This window comes from Accipiter gentilis, chromosome 9 (assembly GCF_929443795.1).
Source record: "Accipiter gentilis chromosome 9, bAccGen1.1, whole genome shotgun sequence".
Lineage (NCBI taxonomy): Eukaryota > Metazoa > Chordata > Aves > Accipitriformes > Accipitridae > Astur > Astur gentilis.
In genome coordinates, this window is record NC_064888.1 from 35498684 (window position 1) to 35523760 (window position 25077).

General features: G+C 36.8%; 1 protein-coding gene across 4 annotated transcripts in view; it reads left to right on the forward strand.

The window, feature by feature from the left end:
• ATRNL1 (attractin like 1) overlaps positions 1-25077 on the forward strand; it is a 544479-nt gene that overhangs the window by 292152 nt on the left and 227250 nt on the right. For all 4 annotated transcript variants that reach the window (XM_049809569.1, XM_049809570.1, XM_049809571.1 and 1 more), the window contains exon 26: positions 12971-13049. In XM_049809569.1, the coding sequence (XP_049665526.1) occupies positions 12971-13049 (79 nt within the window). The remainder of the gene's footprint in view (positions 1-12970; positions 13050-25077) is intronic.

A 25077-nucleotide genomic window follows, 5' to 3' on the forward strand; every position in this document is an offset into this window, starting at 1 on the left:
ACCCAGGCTTTGTAGAGGCAGTTGTCAGAGGTGATTTTAAACTATTATAGGAGTTTATGCCTCAGGAGAGGAAGGATTAAGTTGGTTTTCTACATTCAATATATACTAATAAATGATTTTACATGGATGTGGTAGCTCTTCTTACTAATAAACTAATATGTATTATATTGATATTTCATTGATGCTGCTTACTTTAAAATGCAATTTATGTAAAATGCAGTTGATACTTCAATCTCCATATTTTCGGTTATGCATTCAGACCTTAAACTGCAAAGCTTTATTAATACCATTATTGAAGATTTAGTTTACTGTTTTACTTAATTTTGCTCTTCTTCCTCAACAAAATTATTTTGGTTACATTACTAATAATTTTAAATATGCTCCCCTAGAGACTTATAGCATGCTTTTGGCAGTATACTGTTTTTTAAGGCTCATTTCCCTTTCATATATTTCTCTTAACTTCTGTAGAGCAGTCCAAATGTTCTGTGCCACAATAACATCCAGTGGTCCTATGGAAACCAGTCAGAGAGGTCCGCGGCAGACGGTTACTACTTTAATTTGCCCATGACCTCTATTTTGGCTCCTCTGCAATGCTGCAGATCTCCACTGCCAAAACCAGTCTCTAAACAGAAAGGCTGCTACTGTCAAAAACATTTACTGAGGCCAATGGGCCACCTAAAGGCAACAAGCATCTTTTACTACAATAAATGTTCATTACTTCCAAAACAAGTTGCACCCTCTATGCAAAAGAGCTGGAGCACTTCAGCCTGTGCATCTAATCCTTTGTTTATAATCTGTTGTATACACAGGCATGCGTTGTGCTACTAAATGTCGGTGTTTGGGTGAATCAGTCCACGAACACCTACCCTGAATACTGTGCTGCCCCACTCAGTAGAGGTGTTCTGGGTAGAAGTACTTGAGTAGAGGCAGCTCATAGACTTTTCTTTGATTTTTGTTGTTGGTATTTATATTGCTATTTATCTAAGCCGTAAAACAATCACATCCTGTAACTCAATTCTTCTCCCATAATACGTACTTTTTAAATTTTTATATATTTAAAATATATATGCACATTTATTTCACACAGGTATACTTAATTTTTTTTTTGAGTGGAGTCACAGCATAGATACATAAGTGGTCCAGGTGGCTGTGGTGCAAACTTCTCAGATATTTTGGAAAGTAGTGTCATTGGGATAATTGAGACTCACCTTGTGGAAGTAATAATGAGCTTGGATCACACATGTCCTTACTCACTTTTTGATTGTTGTTTGGCTGGGCAGCTAGAGATGGCCTGGTGGTCAGTGAGAATTCCTCAAAAAAGGAAAAAAAGGTACAAACTATGCAACAGAATCCAGCTGCAGCGCATCAATGGTATCATCTCATGATCACAGTCAGGTTAGAGTTGTTCAGGAAGCACCTAAAAGGTAGTGCTACCTTTGTGGAGTTGGTGTAAATTGTTTGATTTGGGATTTCAGAAGATTAAGCATATAGCTGTACAGGAGGTGATTTCTCAAAGGGGCTTTACTTTGAATACTTTTTAAGATATAGCTGTAACACAGGTCATACGCTAAAAGAAATGATGCTTGGATCAGATACCGCTGAGGATATGAAATTCCATGCCCGCCTGAGTACTACTGATTCAAAAATACTATGTCAGTTCAGAGATTTAAACACTATTTGCCATTTAGGAAAAAAATGCGCTTAAGAATTTTTGCTCACGTCTGAGTGTGCCTCCTGCAGTGGCCAGTGTGGTGACGTAGTTATGTGATGTCTTTAAAGCTAGGCTGCGCCTCAGATTTTAGTAGGGCTCTTTTCTTTAAAATAAGTTACAATATCCCTATGTTTTCCAGGTATTTTTCTCAATTAGACAAGGGAATAAGATCCTTTCTGAGGAATTCTTTTACAATCTTCCTGCCATAGTCAATAATAGTCCTCCAAGATAGAAATAAATGTTCATCTTCATAGCCATCTACTCTGTGGGAGATGAAATTCTGTAGAAAGATCTGCTACTCTGATCTGCCAAACTTCTCTTTGCTTCATAAAAACATCTAATCTCTTATTCTAACATAGAGAAAACCAGGAATTTATTATGTGGGAGTAGAGTTCCCCCCAGCCCATTTTCTCTGAAAATATTTCATTTATAGAGCTCAGGATCATCAATGATCAATGTCTCCTCTGAAATGTGTTGACATATACTTTCTGAACTGAATTTTTACTCAACAGCCCAAGTACTCTGTCCACGGCTCCATCTCAGCCTTCCTTCTTCCTTTTATTTTATTCTAAGTGAGATAAGTGCCACTTACATCTGTATCCAAGCAGAAATATTCAGTTTGTGTGTGATTCCAAGAGACAGATGTTATGAAAATAAGAATTGTAGTATTTTCCTACACCAGAAGTAGGAAATTCTTTAGATGTGGTCTCCAGCTCTCCTCAGTTGGAAGGACTGCTCTGATACTGGGTGGAAGTCTTCACAAAGGTTTGATGTTTCCTTGGAGTATAGCTCGAGTCTGCACTGATGATACTTGATAGACATTAGGCTGGCGTTGAAGAACACTATGTTGAAATGCAGGAATCTAAAATCATTGAAACCTATTCTTTTGGGTTTCCTTTTTCTTTTCTTTTTTTTAAAAAATACATGTTAAAAACTCAAATAAATAGAAAAGTTTATACCATTTAACAGTTGAGTTTATTCTAAGATCTGATCCCTATTGTATACACTGTCAGCCTTTTCTCACCTTAGAATATGTATTAGTGTTTTCTATACCTGCAGAGCTGTTCATGGCAATTACTTTGCTGTGTGAACTGCAGAAAGATGCATACAGACTTTCTATTGCCATCTTTAAGAAATTTTGAATATATTAAAGAAAAGTGCTTTCAGTTGACTCTCCATATATGAATGGTTTTTTTAATCCATGAGCTAAGATATTTCCATTATGCTCTTGTAATGGTTTTAAATCTTCATTTAAAACCTTGGTCAGTAACTTTATGGATGGCATCTCTGTGCAGATGCTATTCTTGTTAATCAACCATGACACAGGAAAACAAATCTAATGTGGATATCCTTTATCTTGCATTCTTACCAAACATAGGGTTCTGACTGGGAGGACCAATAGAAGGCCATATATATTTATTTTTAACTGTTACTCTGGTTTTTATAAGGTTGGAAGCTGTGGACATGCGAGAAGTGAATTTTAGGGGCAATTATGTGACTTTTATGAGACACTTCATGCAAGATTTATTTTTGGGAATATATAGATTTTTCAGGACCGCATCCAAAAATAGCATTTTAATCTCTGTCATCTGGATAAGTAGCATTATCCATGTAATTAGTTTCAAATGAACTTGAAAGGTGTTGCTTAACTTGTGTGAATTCCATTTGAGACACAAATAAATAAACACAAATTTGCATTTAAATTATTTTTGGTAATACTTGAAGTTTTAAATACCATTTACTTCATATTCAGACATTTCTTTCTCTTTCCAGTTCGGAAAGCAAGAACTGACAGCTTGAACCCTTTGTATGGTTTTAAGATTAGAAGGTTCACAGCTGAGTTAAATTTCTCTTGCGTTCCTTTAATTCATGGAGAAACCGTGGGGGAAAAGTTGGAGCTCAGGAGCTATTGCATTGTTAAAACAGGGGCAGGAAAAATCTGTCATGGAGTGGGGCATAGATCTAGGCTGATGTAAGAGGAAAACAGCCCTGCTGGTTCATGGAGCTGCTGATACTGCCGGTATTTCTCATGACGGGTAAGAAATAGAGAGGGACATTCCTGAATCACCTGGCTGGTAGTGGTAGGTTCGTAGGCAGTGTGTTTCACTGGCTGTGGTAGCCAGAGCTCTCTTAGACCTGGAAACAAGCACTACTGGCTGATATGCCTTGGCTCCGCAGGGTCAGCCAGGATTTATTACCCTGATCCCACACACTGCGTTACCATGGTCTGGAAGCTGCATGCCCTACTCCATTGTTAGCCAAGACTACATTCCTCTAAGTCTTCACACATTTTAATTTGGAACCGTAACACTTCATTCCCGGAATCATTCTGAATTGCTAATCATTGAAATACTCCTACTTATAGCAGTGTTTGTAAAACTGTGTGATTCAGAGCAATTTAATTAATCATTAAAAACATAAAAAAATTTATACTGTTCTTATATGTATCAGACTACTCCTAATGTTATGTTTACAGTGCTTTGTACTTCAGATAATCCAGTTGAAATCTTTGGAGCTGCTTGTCATGCGTATATTAGTTAACACAAGGAAGGATGGCTGAAGCTAGCACATCATAATCATAAACACAATGTTCCTGTCAAGTACAATGAGAGAAATCAATTGCTGTGACAATAATTGCTATTTGAAGTCATGGTTTTAGAAAAATAATTGTTCAACTATTTTCATGTTAGAATTGTGCTTGCTTTATAACATATCAATTAAAATGTGCTCTATTTGCCAATAAAAACATGGTAAATAATATGTCAGAAAAACAGTTCTTAGAAAAACAGTATACATTCTCTCTTAGGAAACTTTTGCAATATTAATTTAAAAAAATTAACTTGGATATAAGACTTGTTTTCTTTACATGTATCTACATTAAAAAGATTTTTCTCTTTTTTTTTTTTTTTTTTTTTTTTACTGAATACTCTTATTTTTTGTTCATGTTTAAAAATACCATAGTTAGTACGAAGGAGAAACATTAATACAGTGTGGGGCCACTGTTAAGATTGCTGTTTAGTGCAGCGTACGTTTTTGTGCTCTTGGCAAAGAAGGTGAGACCAATGGGCAAGAGGTTTGTGGATCTAGAGGGATATTTAACTGTTGCCTCACGCAGCACAGCAAGGTTCAAGTAATTAAGCGATAGTCACCTTGATGGCCCAACTCCTATTTTCAAAAAAAGACTTGGCAGGAGCTTTTAAAATATGTGTAAGTATACATGTGGGCAGTCAGTGAGACTGCTGTGCACCCAAATGGCTTCATGAAAGCAATCTTTGGGTGCTTATGTCTCTATTAGTAAGCAGCGTGGACACGTAGGAGATCATCTGTTGAGTAAAACAGTGCTGAGGATGTGGCGTCCACACTATATGCATCTTGTCATTGTTTCACTTTGGACTAGCTCTAATTTAGTTCCATGGACCGAAAGCCCATTTGTGTCTGGAGTGAGTGTACATTGCACATCGTCCAGGTCCGCTTCTCCATCATGAGCTCCAAGATTGCTCCACAGTATGAGCACAACAGTGGTGACAATTGGGGAAGTTGTCCAAAAGCCTACTCCAGATCCACACTAAACAAGCAATGCAGGCATTCCCCTAGGAATTTAAGGACATGTCTGCCACATATTTGAGCATGGTGACAGTATAACCATGTTAGTGTGATGCTGCAGTCAAGCTAACAGACCATCGGTTTTCTTGTGAGATGTTAGAATAGTCTTGACAAACTGTGCTGGCACAGATACGCTGCTCCCGAGGTGGGCTTAACTGCTGATAGCTTAGGGATTCTGCCGTGTGCTGCTGCTGTACTTTGTCCCCTGTCATAAGATGAGTAAATGTGATGGGTGCTCGAAGTAGAATCCCGCACAATTTTTAATTTTAATAGAATTAAAAATATACTAGATTTAAGGTAAAGTTTGAAAAAGTGTTTGCTTTCATCCAATATGGAAATTTATACTGAATTATTATGCAAATTAGTGGCTTAAGTAAAATCATAGAAACAACAATTATTCATGCATGAATGTTTACATACCTTTTCAGACATTTTAATTTCTCTTTGCATGTTAAATAATCAGAGAATGAGAAAAGAAATAGCAAAGGATGGAACACTTTGTTTTGTTCTGTTTACCTTCCATTTACAATATTGGTCCTTAAAATATTTATATTTAATTCATGAAATAGTTCCTTTTACATCACTGCAAAAATAAGTAAATTATTTCATTTTAAAGCAAGTACTCTTTTGATACGGTATGTAGCTTAATTATAGGTGTTAATATGTAATGAAAAAAAAATTGAATTCTATAGGGTGTTTATAATGCATTTATAGAGCTTAAGGCACCAATGTGTCTAATTCATCCAGTCCAACCACACTGAGCATTACGTTTCACAGATTTTCCCCTGTATTTATCCCTGTAATTTGAGTTTCTTTAAAGATCTACAGGTTTTGTTTTAATTTGCACATACCAAGCAGCAACACATCCACTAATTCCCTTTACGGTTTTCCATCTGCCTCCTAAATGCACACACAGAAAATAATTTCTTAGTTATGGAAAACATTGCCCTCTTGCTCCTCAGCCAGGTCTGTGAACTGCACTAAATAAGTCTAAATATGACCTCTGTAAGTTAAAAATTTACTCTGTATATTGCAAAAATAGTTATGCAGGCAGTAATTGTTCCTTGCGGTTTTCCTTTTCTGTGTTCTATTAAATCAGTAATTGTATTTTCATGCTACCCAGAGCTCTTCTGGAAAGATCATCTGTCTCCCTACACCTTACTGCTAGACCCTGTTGTTCTGCAGACCTTCCTTGCCCACTTTCCTCTGCTGCATTGGACATAAACTAGTTATGTTCAAGGCTTCCTCCTCTTCAGTTCATCCATTCTCTTATTGTTTATTGTCTCCTACTTAATACTAAGGCGATAACTTCCAATCAGCCCGTGATGCGCGCTACGGGTGATGAATCGCTCTTTTCCAAGCATGCTTTTTTAGTGTTTTCTCCTATTCTCTTCCACAAGGTTTGAAGGGGCAACTGTGCAAAGCTATGTCATTATTTTCGGGCAGATCATTTCTTTGTTCTAGAGAATACAAAATCCTGATAACCCTTGGGCTGCTGTGGCTTTAAGTGTGTCTTAGCATGATAATTGTCTTATTGGGAAGATTTACATTCATAAGTGCAGAAAGTCATTCCCTCTGGACTCTGTGTCAGCATTTCGTAAGCCATCTGCATTGCAAAGGCATCTATCTGTTTATTCGGATGTCATTCAGAGTCTCAACTAAAGAGTCAGAAATGGTGGACCAATAATCTATGACCTCCTGGATGAGTCTGTGTAAGCACAATTATTTTTCGTACTCTCTGTTTACCATCCATCCATTTGCTGTATCTTAGATTATCTGGTCATTGAAGCATAGTCAAATCTTTTTTCAGTATATGTAACATTATTTTATGATACAGAAAGTAAATCATAATAACGTCTGAATTTAATTCAAAAGTGTCTGCTTCCAGCCATTGTTTCTTACCATGCTTTTTTGTACTAGATGAATGAGAGCTTTGGTATTTTCTCCCCATGGAAACTTGTACACACTTGTCATGGTTTAAACCCAGCTGGTAACAAAGCACCATGCAGCCGCTCGCGCAGTCCTTGCCCACGGCCACGGTGGGATGAGAAAATATAAAGAAAGGCTCGTGGGTTGAGACAAGGACTAGGGAGGGATCACTCACCACTTTTAGTCATGGGCAAAAGACAGGCTCAACTTGGGGAAGAAACAAAACCAATTTATTTTACTACTAATCAAATCAAAACATGGATGTTGGGAAGTAAACCCAAACCTTAGAACACCTTCCCCCCACTCCTCCCTCCTTCCCGGGCACAACTCCACTCCTGATTTTCTCTACCTTCTCCCCTGCAGCGGCGCAGGGGGACGGGGAATGGGGGCTGGGGTCAGTTCCTCACACGTTGTCTCTGCTGCTCCTTCTTCCTCAGGGCAAGGACTCCTCACTCTTCCCCTGCTCCACCGTGGGGTCCCTCCCATGGGAGACAGTCCTCCGTGAACTTCTCCAACGTGGGTCCTTCCCACGGGCGGCAGTTCTTCAGGAACTGCTCCAGCGTGGGTCCCTTCCGTGGGCTGCAGTCCTTCAGGCACAGCCTGCTCCAGCGTGGGCTTCCCCACGGAGTCCCGGCCATCTTGGGGGGCATCCATCCCCCTGCTCCGGCGTGGGCTCCTCTCTCCCCGGGCTGCAGGTGGGCATCTGCTGCCCCGCTCCCCTCCATGGGCTGGGGGGGGACAGCCTGCCGCCTCACCGCGGGCTGCGGGGGCATCAACCTCCTCCCCCGCTCCTCCTCCCTGCCTTCCTCACTGACCTCGGTATCTGCAGAGGGGATCTTCACATTCCAATCTCCCCTCACTCACTGCAGGTTCCTCCTCTTAAATCTGTTCTCCCAGAGGCGCTACCGCCATTGCTGATGGGCTTGGCCTGGGCCAGTGGTGTGTGTCCGACTTGGAGATGGGGAAGCTTCTAGCAGCTTCTCACAGGTGCCACCCCTGCGGCCCCTGCCCCGCTACCAAAACCCCACCACACAAACCCATAACAACACTGTAGGCAAGTCACCACTTGGTCTTTTTGAAAAGCGAAATAACTGAGCTTGTTAAATCACTGTCAGTAAAGGGTTTTCTCCAACCTTTGAATATTTTTTGCGATCTCTCTATTCTCTCCATGTTTCCAATATTCTTTAAAAAATGCAAATACCAGAATTTCAAGAGCACGTCTGATAGGATCTGGTTTGGCAATATCTTGTAGAGTGATAAATTCATCTCATGTGCTGCTTACTACTGTGCACCTGAGTATTTAAGGGGGTTTTTTAACCCTTTTTGTTTCATCATCCCAGCAGTGATTCATACTGAGTTGGTCATTCGCGCTGATCTTTAAATTATTTTGGGAATTGCTTCATTCCAATGGGAATATATATCCTTTGCTCTGTAAACGAGGCCTGGATTCCTTGTCCTTGTAAATACAACTTAGCAGTGATTATGTTTAAAAAAAAATAAATAAAAAATTGCTGAAATAGGTACAATTGACCAATTGGCATACTGTATGATTTCTTTGTCCTCCTTACCATTAACCTTTTTTTCTTCGGTCTTTGTGTCATGCATAGACCTGTCAGATATATAATATATATTATCCTCATCAAAACTGACTGGTTCTGATACTCTGGGAGCCTTGGAAACCTGACTAGAAATTTCCCTTTCTGATGTTGGCCCCCTTCTGACAATTTATTTTTTAGCTGTCAGCTGGCCAATTTTTAATTCATTTATTTTGCACTGCACTGATCTCTGTTTTGCCACACTATTTGTGATTGTGCTTTCTTTTCTTATATCTCTGTCACAAGAAGGAGCTAAGAAGTATGCTGGGGGATTGGAGAGCATCCATCTATACTTGTCCTGCTGTTATACTGTTTCCCTATGGTGTTAATGTCTTTATCATGTCTCACTTCAACTTTGTTTCAAAACTGAAGAGAGCTTATTTCTACTGCCATTCTATTCCCCTAGCCAAGTTGACTGTACTCCTTTATACCTTTTAAGTTCAACTTAGTGTTTTTGAGATGAGGTGATGGTTGCTTCAAGATACAGACATCCTATAGATTTATGCACTGGCATCCCAATGCTTTCTGTTTTGTTCTTTATTGCTTTTCTAATCTCTCCTAACATCCTATTTGCTGTTTTGACAGCCACTAAGCATTCGGTTGATATGTTCAAAGAACTATCTGCAATGACTTCAAGGCCATTTTCTTGAGTGGTAATTGCTAATTTAGAACCTATCATTGTGTATTTGTAGCTAGAGAGTTGTTTGGTTGTTGGTTTTTTTTTCTTTTTCTTGTGCACATTGCCTTCAATTCATTGGCGCTGAATTTCATTCTTATTTTATTGCTGAGTCACTCAATATTGTGAGATCCTTTGGAGTCAGCTTTAATTTTTATTGCCCTAAATAAACCAAGGCTATTATCTCACCACAGCCTGGAACCAGGTTAGTTTGATAAAATCTATTTTCAGTGTCTTTCTTCTCATCGTTAACATGAATTTTAAAATTTCTTTTCCTTCTGATTATTTATACTGAAAAAAACCCCAAACCCCAGAGAAGAAAGTCAAATAGTTCATGTTTAGTTGCCAAGGAAAGATGATACAAAAGCATTAAGTAAACATTTCACATTGTCAATGCTGTAATTTCCAATGATGTATATTATTTTATGGGTGTGTCTTTGAAACACTTATTTCTGATTTTGACTTTGTACATAAACTAAATGATGTTCTGACTGATGACAGGAAAGTTCAGTGTGTGACCCAGCTCCATTGGTGTGCAGACCACAGAAGCAATTTGTCTGAAGTTTTTCAGCCAGAACTCTCAAGTTTTTCTCTTCTACTAGCTTAAGAGAATTGTTCAAGAAATTAGTAAATGTGAAGGAGAGAATTTTCTGAGGAAAGTGATTCTGTTCCTGCTCATAATGAAGCAGTTGCACAGTGCAAGACTGTCTTAGTTTATTGTGTCCAGCTCTCTTGAATGTATTAATCTTTTTCAAATTCTAGGAGCTTTGAGTTCATCATTTTAAACAGAGTTGCTGATATTTCCCTAATTTATTTTTTTTTGGAAGGAGGAGAAAAGTAAGTGAAATGGCTTACCCTTATTTCATGCACAGCATGCTAATTTATAGCAACATGTCAGTACTCCGATGTTGCCCCTAAGCATCTGTTGCAGTTACTAGCTAGGCAGTACCTTATGTGGTAGGGAAGACATTTCTGGGAAACAGTATTTGTAAGCAGCTATTGGTTTAAAAAGTTTAAAAGATGTTGCTGCAAAACTGGATTTATTCTGATGGTCAGTGGGGTTTTTTTGTCCTGGTTTTCCCTAGACACCAAATATAAATTCACTGTCATCTTGTACTGACTTTCAAAGGAGACTGGAGAAAGGGAGACAACTAAAGACAAATTTTAAAAAGTGAAATCAGTGCATCAACTGGAGTGATGCATTAAACAAAATGGTGAATGTTCTCTGATGATTAGTTTCTGTCATAACATTCTTTGTGCTCCTTAGATATTTTGTTTTGAAAAACTCTTAAGAGAAACTCTTCTAGTAAGAAATACTGTGCTAATAAAATGGTGTATCAATTAAAATGTTCTTACTGTGTTAGTTCCTTTCAGCAAAGACCCATGTAGGAAGGTGATTTACGCTGAGATTCATTAAAGAGTAAGGTTGAGATTTCTCTTCTGAATTCCCTAAGGTTCTTGAACCAGCACTTGCCCTCTCACATCCTTTTATTACAGATCGTTGACTCTTCCAACAATTTTCTATTGGCAGAACGGTTCTTAAATATGCTGAACTGTTCTGATCCATTGATCAGAACCAATCAAAATTAAAAGTGCCTTTTTTTTTTAAAGGATCTGTGCCAAGAACCAATAAAAGCTCAATGCAGTATTTAAAATGGCCCTACAAGGAGAGAGAGAGTATATATCTTCGTTTCCATAAAAATCCCCAAGTCCCAAAGAGCATTAAAAAACTGCTAAAAAATGCTGGTGGTTGACATTGGCTGTTAAGAGGAAAGTCAAACTGTGCATCTAGAAACAGATCCTTTAACCATTTTTTCCTTTCAGGCTCAGAACCATCAGCCTTCTTGGAGCTAAACAGACAGAAGTCTCTTAAGTAAAAACGCAAGCTGTTAATTTTAATTGATCATTCTATGTCCAAAGCACTTTATATATTTGGTACTTTTCTCTTTCAAACTTGGCCTCACTCTGGCAGGCTTTCTCAAGGGTGTTCAAAGAAGAAATTGGTAAAAAAGAATTTTGAAAGCTTATAGTGAAAAGAGTTTTAAGCAAATAAGTTGCTAATAGAAAGCCATATTGATTTTGTATTGCTTTAACTATCAAGGAAAGCTTGTGTTATGGAGACTGACTTTTGAACATACTCGGAGCAATGGTACTTTTTGCTGTCAAATATTCAGTGGTAGAGCTGATTCTGTTGCTTGCACACAAAGGAATGATTGGGTGCTTTCATTCCATTACCATAATAGTGACATTAAACTACAGTTGCCATAAACAGGTTTCTAATAGTCTCCATATTATGGATAAATATTGAATGCCATGAGCTGTTACTTCTGGAGATGTATCTTCTAGGTTGTAATTTCAGTCCTTTTTACAGCATGATACAGGGAAACATTGGTGTTACTGCATGGATAAGGATTATATTCCACAGTACTTCTCTGAACTTTAGGGAATTCTTAGTATGTCCCATATTAGTTAAAGAATACATTTTGAAGCTTTTTGTCAAAAAACAAACAAACAAAAAAACCCCAGATGACTAGTACAATTCAATAGTTACAAGGTTGTATTAATTGAAAACAGTGTACACAGCAGATGTTGTAACATGACTGAAAGTTCTTCACACACCTAGAAAATCCAGATATTTTTATAAAAAACTGTTTAAAAAATTTAAAAAATCTTCTGAGTGCTTACATTAGGTGTCAGCTTTATAAGACTTTTGTCAGTATCCAGAAATTCACTAAAAGAGGTTGACTTCAATGATCTTTCTACCAAAATCCTTTATGGACTAAATGTTACAAATACAAAAATATTAGAGAAAAAGAGAACGCATGTGCTCCAGTTGTGAACTGCAAAAGTTTAATAATTTTGATTTTTTTTTTTTCTTTTTCTTCTTCTGTTGTGTCTTTGGGACTAGAATGTGGTGATGTACGTTGGGATGTTTTCCCTGGCAATTCACCATAGAAATACTCCATTTGATAAACCAGACCTATTGTCATGTGCAAACCTGGTTCCTCAAACTAATTATACTCCCTGCATAGTTATCATTCCTGCATTCCAGGAAATTATTCAGAATACACAAACTGAGAGAAATATAAATTAGTATAATTTCTTGCTATATTTCACCCTCTTTTTCCATCTGCTAAATGTGGAACATGCAGTGCATATTTGTTGAGACTGTTGTGGGTATGTGGATGGTTGTAATGAAGCTTATCCCATGCTAATGGAGACAGTAATAGCATTTTATGGAGACAACCACAGCATCAGAGGTGTGCATTCTCTTTTGACTTTGAACTTTGATGGTTGACTGTTGTATGTTATCCTAGTAGAGTGTAGGTTTCCTCTATTTTTGTGGATTTTTTTCCACACTTAAATGTATTTTTGTTACCATTGATACCCTAAAAACATAAGCTTTTTTAGACCATTATGTTACAATTATTTTTTTGTTTTGTTTTGTGATTGCAGTTGTTTCTTATCCTTACTGCTGGTAGCGGCTGTCGTTTGGAAAATCAAACAAACCTGTTGGGCTTCTCGACGGAGAGAGGTATCAATAACTTTAAGATTATTGTAGTAGCTTTATTTTTCAGAATATATTGAGAGCTTTGATGAACAATCACACCTCTACTTTCTCCTGTATACACAATTTAAATATCCCTCTAAACATTATTTTTTTTTTTTTTACCCTGGACTTTTTATGCTAAAGAAGAAAACTTTGTTTCTTCCTCCTGTCAAAAGTTAAAGAAATTACAGCACTAGGTTGCAGAAAGCTATATTTTCTTTATGGTGGAATATTTAGAATATTTAGAATAGAATAGAATATTTCAGCTGGAAAGGACCTACAAGGATCCTCTAGCCTGACCACTTCAGGGCTGACCAAAAGTTAAAGCATGTTACTAGGGCATTGTCCAATGCCTCTCAAACTCTGACAGGCTTGGGACATCGACCACCTCTCTAGGAAGCCTGTTCCAGTGTCTGACCAACCTCGGTAAAGAAATGCTTCCTAATGGCCAGTCTAAAACTGCCCTAGTGCAGCTTTGAACCATTCCCATGGGTTCTGTCACTGGATACCAGGGAAAAGAGGTCAGCACCTCCCTCTCCACTCAGGAAGCTGTAGAGAGCAATCAGGTCACCCCTCAGCTCCCTTTCTCCAAACTAGACAAGCCCAAAGTCCTTAGCCACTCCTCATAGAATATGCCTTGCAGCCCTTTCACGAGCTTTGTTGCCCTCCTCTGGATGCATTCAAGGACCTGAACATCCTTCTTAAATTGTGAAGCCCAGAACTGCACAAAAAACTCAAGGTGAGGCTGCAGCAGTGCTAAATACAGAGGGATGATGATCTGTTTTGACTGGCTGATTATGCTGTTTAATGCATCCCAATACTCTCAAGAGCCTCAAAATAGTAGTGCAAAAACGCTGGTAAATTGAGTGAACACAGAGGATCATAGTGTAGCATCTCTGACTTTCTAGGAATTCATTTGATGCTGTGACTTAGGCTGTTTTGTTATTGACAGTCATTGGAACATAAAGTAGGAGACAACCCTCTCTGCAAAAAAGCTTATACTTCTTTTTTTATTATCTCTTTTTTGTTTGTAAATGTTTTTTTTTTTATATTCTAAGCAAAATTCTATCTCTATTAGTATCAGTAGTTCTGTTATTAAAACCATGGCACAATTGAAGCTCTTCAATAAATACACATACATAAAGTCACCTTATTCTTTTGTCTAAATTGTTATAGCTCTGTTGGAAAATTTGGCCCAAATATTTGTTCTTACTTGTTTAACAAATAACTGAACTTAGATGAGATTAAACTTAGGTTATGTATACAGCTACATGTATATAGCGTGATTGAAATGATGTATACTGATAGTTGTCCTATTTCATTTTGTTCTCATAAATAAGATGTATAATTTATAGACAGTGATTTTTTTCCCCTTGAAGCTTCTGATCTTGATAATTTTTGGAAAAAGCACTTGCTTAATAGTACTGTAATCTAGATTTTTTTTTTTTTTTAAAAGCCAAGTGTTTCTCTAATTAATTAATTTTTCTTAGTATACTGGCACTGTGAATGTTTAAATAGCTTTTTTTTTTTTTTTTTTTTTAACTGTAGATCTACAGTGAATTTATATATGCTTTAAAAGTGCCAGGTAACTAGCACTTACAGTTTTCCTTCACTGAAATTATGGCATTCTAACGACCAGTTAGCTTTGAACTGGTGCTAAAAAGAAAAACGTATATTATTGTAGTTATTTCATTTAGGTATTTTTTTATTCCGATGAATATTGTTAAGCATATTCTCCCTCTAAGGGCAAGTGCTCATATATTTGTTATGACTTGCAAAATACAGATGAAAGTTACTTTAAACTACAGTGTTCTATTCAACTTATTAATATTTCATTTGAATTTGTCTCAATACTTAACTCATTAATAGTTCTGTGCAAAATTGTGTAGTGATGGAATGTAGCAATTCTTTGATTTAATTTTTCACATTAACAAGGTTGTTTTATTGTTGCAAAGAATTCTGAAGTACCTACTTTTAAAGCCCACCCATTTAGCAGATAAGCTTTCCATCTCTTTCATCATTCTTGAAAGACAGGAATTTTTGACTCTTTAGATGTTACCTTCGATATGGACACAAACTACAGTAAGAAGTGAAATATAACAAGAACACAAACAAATATGAAAAAGCATGCTGTTAATAGCTATGCATCCATTTATTGTTCGTCCCAGTCTGTTTTCCCCTAGAGAAGGAGAAACTTTACTATCCAGTTCTTCTGATGTTTTAGTAATGAATTTTATCAGGCTGTTGAGGTAAGCAAAGTTTTCGTAGACTTCTATGAGCAGCTGAAAATTCAGAACTTTGTCCTTTTTTGCCCTGTAACTTTAATGCTTGGCTAAATTGGGTCATTATTGATTCCAAATTGAATGGCGTCAATCCAATACAAAGCAAGAACAAGTTGTTTGCATTGTGTAGTGGGCATGTCTCAATTTTCCCACGAATTTAGAATTTTTCTCTCCAGTTTCTTTTCTAATTCATTGCTCATTGAGCAAATATTTGTTTGCTGCCCCTTAAGATATACTTTATCTAACGCTTTTTGTACATCTATATTTATACTTTAACTTCTGGCTGAGCTTCTCTTCTTCCTTCCTGCCTTCTGAAAGGGCAAGAAACAGCAGATAGACTCTCTCTCACCTTATACAATCAAAGTTATTCACCTTCTGCATTGAAAGAAAATGGGAAGTGCCAATCTTTTATTTCATAGTTCCAAAAAGATCAATGAAACTTTGAACAGGAGAACATGAACAACCTCCTGCCTGGCCTCCCTTCACACTTTCTTCCACTCATCCCTCCCATGGATCCATGACTTTTAAAAAAAGGTTTTTAAGAAAGGCTGATGTAAAATAAGATAGTGAAATATTGCTCATCTGAGAGAGCTTGATCCTTGAAAGGAATAATACAGAATATGATGAGATGATTTCCAAAGCGTTATTCTTATGGCATTATCTTTCTTGAGAAACAAACCAGAAGGAATTGGGAACACTCTCATGAATACCAAACCTCAAATTCCTACTTACAGAGCAGGACAACATTCGCAGGTAAGCATGGAAATTCATGTAGGAGTAGACAAAGGGCAAGATATATTTGTTTGTCAAATAAGTTAAAGGAGTTCCTAAATATTGCAAAGTTTAGGAGCAGCAAAGCATTTCTTAGAAGAGTCTTACACTACATAAAAAGATCAGATATGTACTCTAGGTTTTAATCTCTCATCCTTCTTTTTCCTCCAAAGGCTCACAAATCTTTCTACCAGTACTTTTCTCGGTGAAATTTCACTTCTTAGTTCACTGGATGAAAAACTGAGAGCTGTCATTTTCTCCCAAAAGATTTGTTAGGCCTCTTGCATTTTATACCCAGAATTCACCCAAGAGCCCATCCATGAAGTTTCAATCTGACTCTGTTTTCCTTCTTTATACAAAAAAAATATATCACCCAGATTTACTAAATAAGAAAATTGAAGAGAATATTATTTGTTTTTTCTGCATGTTTCATGTCTAAAGTATTCATTCAATCTTCTGTTGAGAATGGGTACAAGAGAATCTGTTCATAGATCATTTTACTGAAAAGCTTGATAGGTTGCCTGCCGGTTTTGTAGTGGCTCAAAGGTTTTGTCTCATGAACTTCTTCTGATTGAAAGGCACTACACTGCAGATAAAATTTGCATCCAAATGATTTCTTATCAATAGTGTGTCAAATTTTTCTTTTTGCTGACTGAGGTCACTAACAAACTCATACAGATGGGATTATAAACTACACAGCTTCTAGTTGAGTTATTTTAGCAAAGTATTTGTCCTTCATCAGGTATAGCAGTTGCTGCTCAGATACCCTTCGTACTATTCATTCAGCCAGATCTTTTAAAGAATTATTACCTTTAATCCAAAAGCATGCAATCACTGCTGTACATACAGACATACTCTTCCTCCCCCCACACAAACACACACAAAATACGTTTGTGTGCCAATGTGTCGTTATACAGAATCATAGAATAGTTTGGGATGGAAGGGACCTGCAATGGTCATCAACCCCCCTGCAATGAGCAGGGACATCTTCGACTAGATCAGGCTGCTCAGAGCCCCGTCCAGCCTGACCTGGAATGTTCCCAGGGATGGGGCATCGACCACCTCTCTGGGCAACCTGTGCCAGTGTTTCACCACTCTCGTCATAAAAAAGGTCTTCCTTTTATTTAGCCTGAAATATACGTTTTTGTATATTGGATCAGTCAAGCAGTTAAAATGCAGTTTTACATCTTTTCTTATGAAAATCTCTTTTTTACATATTATTATAATTACACACTGGAAAGACCGTACATATCTTACAAAGATGACTTAGAATCTTATTTCCTCATGTAATACACTATAAGTCTCTTGAGCAATGAGGAAGTAATGCACGATTGCACATTTACGTAAAAATGTTTGAAAGCATGGTATTATATGTGTAAAGTGCTTGCCTAACTTTAAAGGTTAATATCATTCCTTTATTGGATTTTTCATATTTATATATAGCATTTCATTATACAGTCAGCTGTGCACCATTTGCATGTCTGAAAGAATAGCGTATACAAGCATAAAAACATGGAATTATAGAGAATGCTTACTTTACACAGTGTGTGGGTGCCACACAACTTACTGCTTAATTTTATTAAATAACCTTATGTTTGTTTAAACACCCCCCCTTCTTTCTAGCCTTAATTTTAATATCAAGGTAGTTTTATTCTTGTGAATAGTCAAAGATTCTTAAAAACACACAAATGAAACTGAAATAGACTACTTCTTAATAACAGTAACAATTCATGTAATAGCTTTAGGCTCATTTCTATGGTAACCCTAATAAGAACAAGAAAGTTCAGTTATATCGATAGTACTAATGAATGTAGACAATATGTGAATTTCAGCTAGAGCTTTTTTACTTTATATTGTAACAACACTGGCATTTTTAAAGTATTCCTTTTCAAAAAGGCAATAATGGCTTTTTGTGTATGTAACATTGTTTATGGAATGGAACATGTTTAGTTTAGGAATATTAATACGAATAGAATATGGTATATTCTTAAACAACAACTGAAGGAGAAAAAAGAATACTTTGGTTCATCTAGATGTTTTAATGTGGGCAATAGTAGATGTAAGGAAACCAAGAAATATTAATACAAACAATTAAAGTACCCCAATGCATAATATTGTCCATGTGTGTAGGTGTATACAGGATTATATGCTTTACGTTTAAAAGTTCTTAATCTCACAGATCTCTTTTCTTTTTTGGTAGCTGCTTGTCTGTTGCTTAGCAAATATCTTACACATCTATATGTACTTACTCATAGACTGTGTGAGTAATCCTACTGAAGTCAAAGGAGCTATTCATAGGACCAGAATCTCAACTTGTTATATTGCTCAAGCTCTTCTGAAATTGATAGAGCTATGACTGCTTATTTCAACTGTGGATCTGGTTTTATTGAGGATAACTGGGGCATTTATTTTAGGCTGACGTTTTCTGCATTCTCTCTAACCTAAAATTTAGGTTCCTCTCTGAATGAACCTTTCAAGTGATATGCCTAGTTAGTTGACACTAGATCTTGTCTCAGGACTCCCTGTGCAGTCAGTGTAAGAGACACCTCCAAATGACACCTTATCCCACCCAATTTTCGCAGGGTTTGCTTTTATACTCTGATACTTGTGGGGGGCTGACTTGCTGTTAACAATATAAATAACCCAATGAGTCAAATCTTCCATACTGAGAGTTAATCTGTGCTTTAATTTTGTAAAATTGAGGTTGTATTTATAATACTGTCACTTCATAAAAATAAGCATCTGATTGATTCCTGTATTAGTACTGCTCACATCATGCTTATTCTCTTTAAAGAGAAGTATTGAATGGTACCAGTGACAGAGTCAATATTATATTGGGAAGATTTATTTTGGGGGGTGAGTTAAACAAGGTTGATCTAATGCAGATATCTCAGAATATCATACAGTGTTAAGAGGATTCCATGAACAATTTTCATAAGAGTAGGGGCATGAGATCGAAGAGCCCATCTTAGTTATTCATGGCTGTGTATCTCCTGCCAGAGGCATTTATCCCAGGGAGTAATCCTAGCTGTCTTGTGACAACTCTGCTTATGAATTGCCATCTTCAGTAGGAATTCACCATGACCTTACTGCATAGAGTTGACCCAAGTTTTGCTTGGGCCCTGCACAGTTCTAAAGCTTTGTGCCCTTGAGTGGGATGGCATGGCCTGTGGAGGCAGAGGTCTGTCGGAATAGTGTTAAACTAGTATGTAGACTGGAGGAAATTTACTAAGAAAATCGCCGGGGAGGTAGAGGTAAAAACAGAAGCCAATTGATGCGCCAAGTGAAAACATTCCTTCGAAAACACTACAGGTAGACAGTGGAAACCTTGAAGCATGGGATGTATATGTTGTAAGGCAAAAAGTAGTGATCCAGTTTCCTTTGCAGACCTTCCATTCCACAGGTTTATCAGTTTCATCTTAAAGTCATCCTGTCCAAAGGAGAATTGAAGAACATTATATTATACTATAGCTTGTCTCTCGAAGTTGTCCTTCTTTAGAACTCATAGAGGTATACCATTTTCTTATATATTGTACTACCATATTCTTTGGCAGGACAATTGGCAGGATAATTTTTTTTTTTTTCTTTCCTACTTTCTTTTTTTTTTATTTAATTAATGATGAAAAAAATCTGTAACTTGGACATAGGGAGCCGGCTTTTGGTTCTACCTTTTCTGGTGACCAAGTATAGAACAGAAACAAAGCCATATCAGCTATTCAAGGTTGTACACCTGAGCTATGAAAATTCATTCCTACCTCTAGTACCTCTAGTTTTTTTTTTCTTTAAAGTACATGTAAATATGTCTTTTTAAACAAGTACATGTAAAAGACATTGGAAATCAGTGTATGCATGCAGAAAAACCACCCACTTTTAGCTAACACAAGGCTTTATGAAAGCTTGCTAAGAGATCTGTCTGTTTCTTCATTCCACCAAAATTCAAGGTAAAGAAGGTAACTAGATTTTGCAAGGAATATTATGGGCTACTTCTCTTTACTGAAAAAATAAATAAATGAGGGAAAACATAAACTAAGTTGGTGTTTTAATTATATCTGCATATGACCAGGAGAAAAAAAATTGTTCACTGTTCTTAACAACAAAACCAAAGTTCCTCCTCACATTTGCATAGTGTAGTTAGCCAGAAGAATCCCAAAAAGCAATAATCAAAACAAATTCTTTCCATTATATATGATTCCTGGGTGTATGCATAGAAGGAAGCTTCGATGTAGTTATTAGTGATGATAACAGTACTTTAAAATTAATAGTTGTGGAACTCTGTTCTGTAGATTTTATTATCCAAGTTGAGATTTCTAAATCTTATTATAAAATAATGCTGGAGAGAATATTAATGTTATAATGGACTGTATTAATTCCTGCTTTCTGTCACAGGCCTGGTTGAATCTTGCAAGTGTACTAGGTTAAGCTTTCAAGCTAACAGGAAGATAAAATTAAGGTTATTTAAGAGAAAAGAAGGAACTGGCCAAAATGAAAAAGACTGCCTGAGGCAACTGGCCATTTGGCAGAGCCTAAGGAGCCTTTGAGGTGTATGGTCTGAGAGGTTTCCATGGGACTGGTTGTAAATGTAAGAGCATCAGGAGAATTTTTAGCAAACTACCTGTCAGCAAAAAGCAGCAGACAGTGAGAAAAGCAAGCCTTAGTGAGGCCCTGGGAAGAAGCCAGATAACTTCTTTTGAATTTCTGAGAAGAAAGTCACTTGGATTTGTTTCCACAGTGTTAAAGGAATGAGGATGGTGAATATGTTCTTTGTAAATAAAGAGGATTGCACCAAAACAGATGATTCATTTTTGTCTCTTAACAAAAACAAAAGAGCAGGTGTTGAATATTGGCCGAAAGTGGTAAGACTCCTTACATTTGTATTCCCTCTGTGTTTGCAGTATAGTGTCAATTTTTTGTCCCCTGTTAAAACACAAACTTCTCATTTCCCAAAGCCCTGTAAGAAAGAAGTGAGTGGATTTAGGTGCAAACAAAAAAACTGCTTAGAAACTAGGAAGAACTCTGCTATGAAGAGAGAGTGAAAAGTTTTGAGGGTTTAAAGTAAGAGCTCTTTGAGGGAAATGCAAATACTCACCTTTAGTTCCTCCTTAGGTTTTCTCAGAGTTGGGAGCAATTTTAGTGGCATGGGCTAGACAGCTTTGGCCCAGGTAAGTCACCTGCAATAGGGGAAGCATAAAGGAAACTAAGTCAGAATTGTCCTTCCAAAGAGCAGGGAAGCAACTCAAAGTCCAAGCCTAGAAGACATATATAGTTCCTCTCTCTTATTCTGCTCCTCCTTTCTACCTAAAGTTCTGTTTATTTACCGTTTGAATGTTAATCATGTCTTCCAAAAATTATATTAAATTGTGGTAACAATATTTTTGATTGCTTGGAATGTATGGAACATTTTCTACTGGTTTGTAGACAGCTAATGTCAATATTATTGATGTTCTTTCACAAATATATCTGCTTCTACAAACATCCAAGTTCTTGCAAGTATATCAAATATATTTTTTTTTTTTTTTTCAGAGCCGATCTTTGGGTATGTTTCTGTATGTGTGCAATTGAGTAGCAGTAAAGAGGGATTAATATCATGCCTGAATCTATTCAAAAGAGTTTGCATTTCACTTTGCCCAGCGTGGATAGTCCATGCCTTCTAAAATAACCACATCGACCTTTTTCTTTCTTAGTGTCGATATTATACACAAATATTCTTCCTTTCTTTCTTAAAAAAAAAAAAATTTGAAGGCACGGAAGTTTCTTATATGTAGACAACTCCCTGCTAAGGTCAGATCTTTAATAATTTTCAATGCAAAGCGAATGCAATGATCAATACAAGTGGAAATTAGTTAACTTCGCCAACTTATTTTTTCAGTGCCTGCGCTATTAATTGATTTACTCTCTCAGCACAATGTGTTCAGTGCCATGAAAGTCAGTATTGTTGCTATCAACAAATTCTATGGGGAACTTCTCCACTTTCTTTATACAAACATTCCTTGGTGTCACCCCTCTGAGCAAACGGTGGCTGTGCAGTTCATCTGGGAACCTTCTAGGCTTCTCCCCCTTCTCTGGGTAGAAGGCGATAATAGTAGGTTCATGGTGACAAAATTTGCATATGTATGCTCATTTCTTGAGGAATCTGCAACTACAAAGTAACAGTGGAACCTTAGGCTGGAAAAAACCAAACCAAACCAAAACAAAAAACCTTTAGAAGAAAGTATGGGTGAACGACACAGCCTACGGAAAGGTAGTTATTCTTTCTCAAGGATATAATGATGCAATGTTTATCCTTCCTGGAGCTATAGTTTTTATTGCTCCAACAGTTCACAAAAAATAGTTGAGAGTTAATGTGACCTGATATAAACTAAGCTCATTACATTCATTTTCAACAGATAATTAATAATTAACATATAACCTTTGGCTTTCCTTTTATCTTCAAGTATTGACAGAAGTCGCATAAAAACATACTATGTGTGGAAAAAATGCTTTGAAATGCAAAATTTAATTAAAATTAATGTAATGTTATTTTAGGACAGTTGTATAGTAGCAAAAGTACTATAGGGAATATGAATATTTGAACAGACCATTATTTTTATCCATGCTGTTCAATTTACACACAAGTAATTTCTGAAAAACAGAATACCATTTGATATTTTTGTTGGAATTTATTGGATTGAGTGCACCATGGCAGTTAAATTGTAACATCAGTAAATTACTCTCGACTGCTTTAACAATCAATTGACCCACATGTAATTAACAAAAATGAAACCACAATGAACCCTGTAGCCTGAGCTTTTTTGGTTGTCTGTGCTCCACATACCTTTTGAAAATCCCAGTTAATTAGACTTATCCTATCTAAATAGGTGTAGTTTCTTAGTATTTTGTATTTGTGCAGCCAGAGTCAGAAATACTACTGGAGGAGGCAGGCAGGGAATAGCACGTTCCAGTCAGGAGAAGTTTGGGTTTAGAAGACAGTCATTTTCTTAATGATGTTATAGGTGCCCTTGTGCAAATTGCTTCACTGCCTGGGCCATCAGTTTCCCCATCTGTAGAATGGAATCAGTCGTACAGGTCTTCTTTATATGCTTTTCATTAACGATGCAGTTGCTATTAATTGGGAGAGCCTATTCTTATGACTGTTTTCTTTATTCCCCAATAATCCTGTTTGTTCCTAAGCAATTTATTTAGGCATCTGTCCATTCAGGCAGGAAAAGCGAGTGAAATGGACACTGGATTGCTCTCTTAATTGTTGTCTGGGTGCATTGCTACTAATCAGAGATACAAACACGTTGTGAAATACAGTCCGTTATTTTAACGTGTTATATTTAATATATATTTCAATATTTGATAAAATATGTTATGAAAGTTCAAAATATCTGTGTTTCATTTTTGGCTTAATTAAAACCAATCACCCATTTCTTAGGGTTTAATGCTTTCTGAGTATGTTAATGATGTACAGTACTGATTCTGCACACTTTTAACCTACCATAATAATTTGTGCCCTCACAAAGTTACAGAATAGTATTTCCAGAACAGTGGGAGCATGTTACAAAAATACCATACCCAAGCATATGTGACCCACATGCGAGTGTCAGACGCACCACATTTTGACTTAATACCTTAACAGTGTCCATTGCTAATATTCCTGAACTTGTCCTCTTCCCCATTCACATGGAAAGCAAGTCCACTTTGTTAATGTTTTTAATGACTAGATCAACCATGCATGAAATGTCCATGTTTCATCTCTGGTTAGAGCATCCAGTATGCTGTAAGCTCATAGGAAACAATGAACATAAATCGTTTCAGTAGAAAGGGAGGAAAAGAGGAACCAGACAATTATGGTCAGTAAATTCCCAGAAACATCCTTCAACAAAAACTAAGCTGTTTGTAAGCACCTGTGAAAAAAAAGATTAAAAGCCTAGATGTTTTTTCATGAACCAAATCACATGAAAAGAATATGCTTTCTTCCAAGGCAGGATAAAAGTCCCTTTGAATAGAGGGGAAAGCATCTGATGCTTGTACAGTTTGGCATAATAAAGCCTTTAAAAAGTCTATCACGTGGTACTTTAATGGTAGGGCAGGGAAGCATTGTCATGTTTACATAGCTGTGGAGTAGGTGAAAACCTGTCAGAAAAACATACTTGGATGTTCCTTATCAGTAAATGAGGTATTAACTACATGCTGACTGTAGTTAACTGCATTAACTACAGGTTAACTTCAAAGAGCTGGCCTAGCTCTAGAATTCATCAGTATTTTTACTAATGACCTAAGTTATGCAATTAGAGAATACATCTATTAAATTTGCAGATACTAGAAGCTGGGTTGCAAGTGTGTTGCAGGCAGGATTAGACTTCAAAATAATCTTTAGAAATTGGAGAGAATATTTATACTGGCGAATGCAAGCTTTTTACCTGGTAGAAATAATCATCTTCACAGAAATGGCATGAGGAAAAAGCTGATTGTGCTACAATTCTTCAGAACTGATCAATGGCTTAGAAAATCTCACAAGCTAAATGTAAGTCAACAGCAACCTAGTTACAAAAAAAGGAATATATTACTGCCTTGTGTTGGTAGAAGTAGTAACTCTAAAGCATCTAATTCTTGTGCTTTACTGAGTACAGCCTTAACTGGAGCATCATGTCCAGTTTTGACACTCCGATTCAAAAAGTACATGGAACAATTGGAAAAGCCCAGAGGAGAGTAACTGGAAAGTATGGCTGTCTATAGTTGTATAGTGTAAAAAGAGAACGTGGAGAGATGTGGTAACAGACTTGAAGGTAGGGAATGGAATAATGCATTTGCTGTATCTGTCGTAGAAAGGACAAGAAGTCAGGTGCCTGTTTTGCAGCAAAGAACATTCAGGTGACACAATGAAAAATAATAAATTATAATGATTAGGGTAGTGTAGTTCTGGAATAGATTGTCTTAGGGATTCCAGAGACTCTCTGTCATTGAAAGCCTTTAAGAGT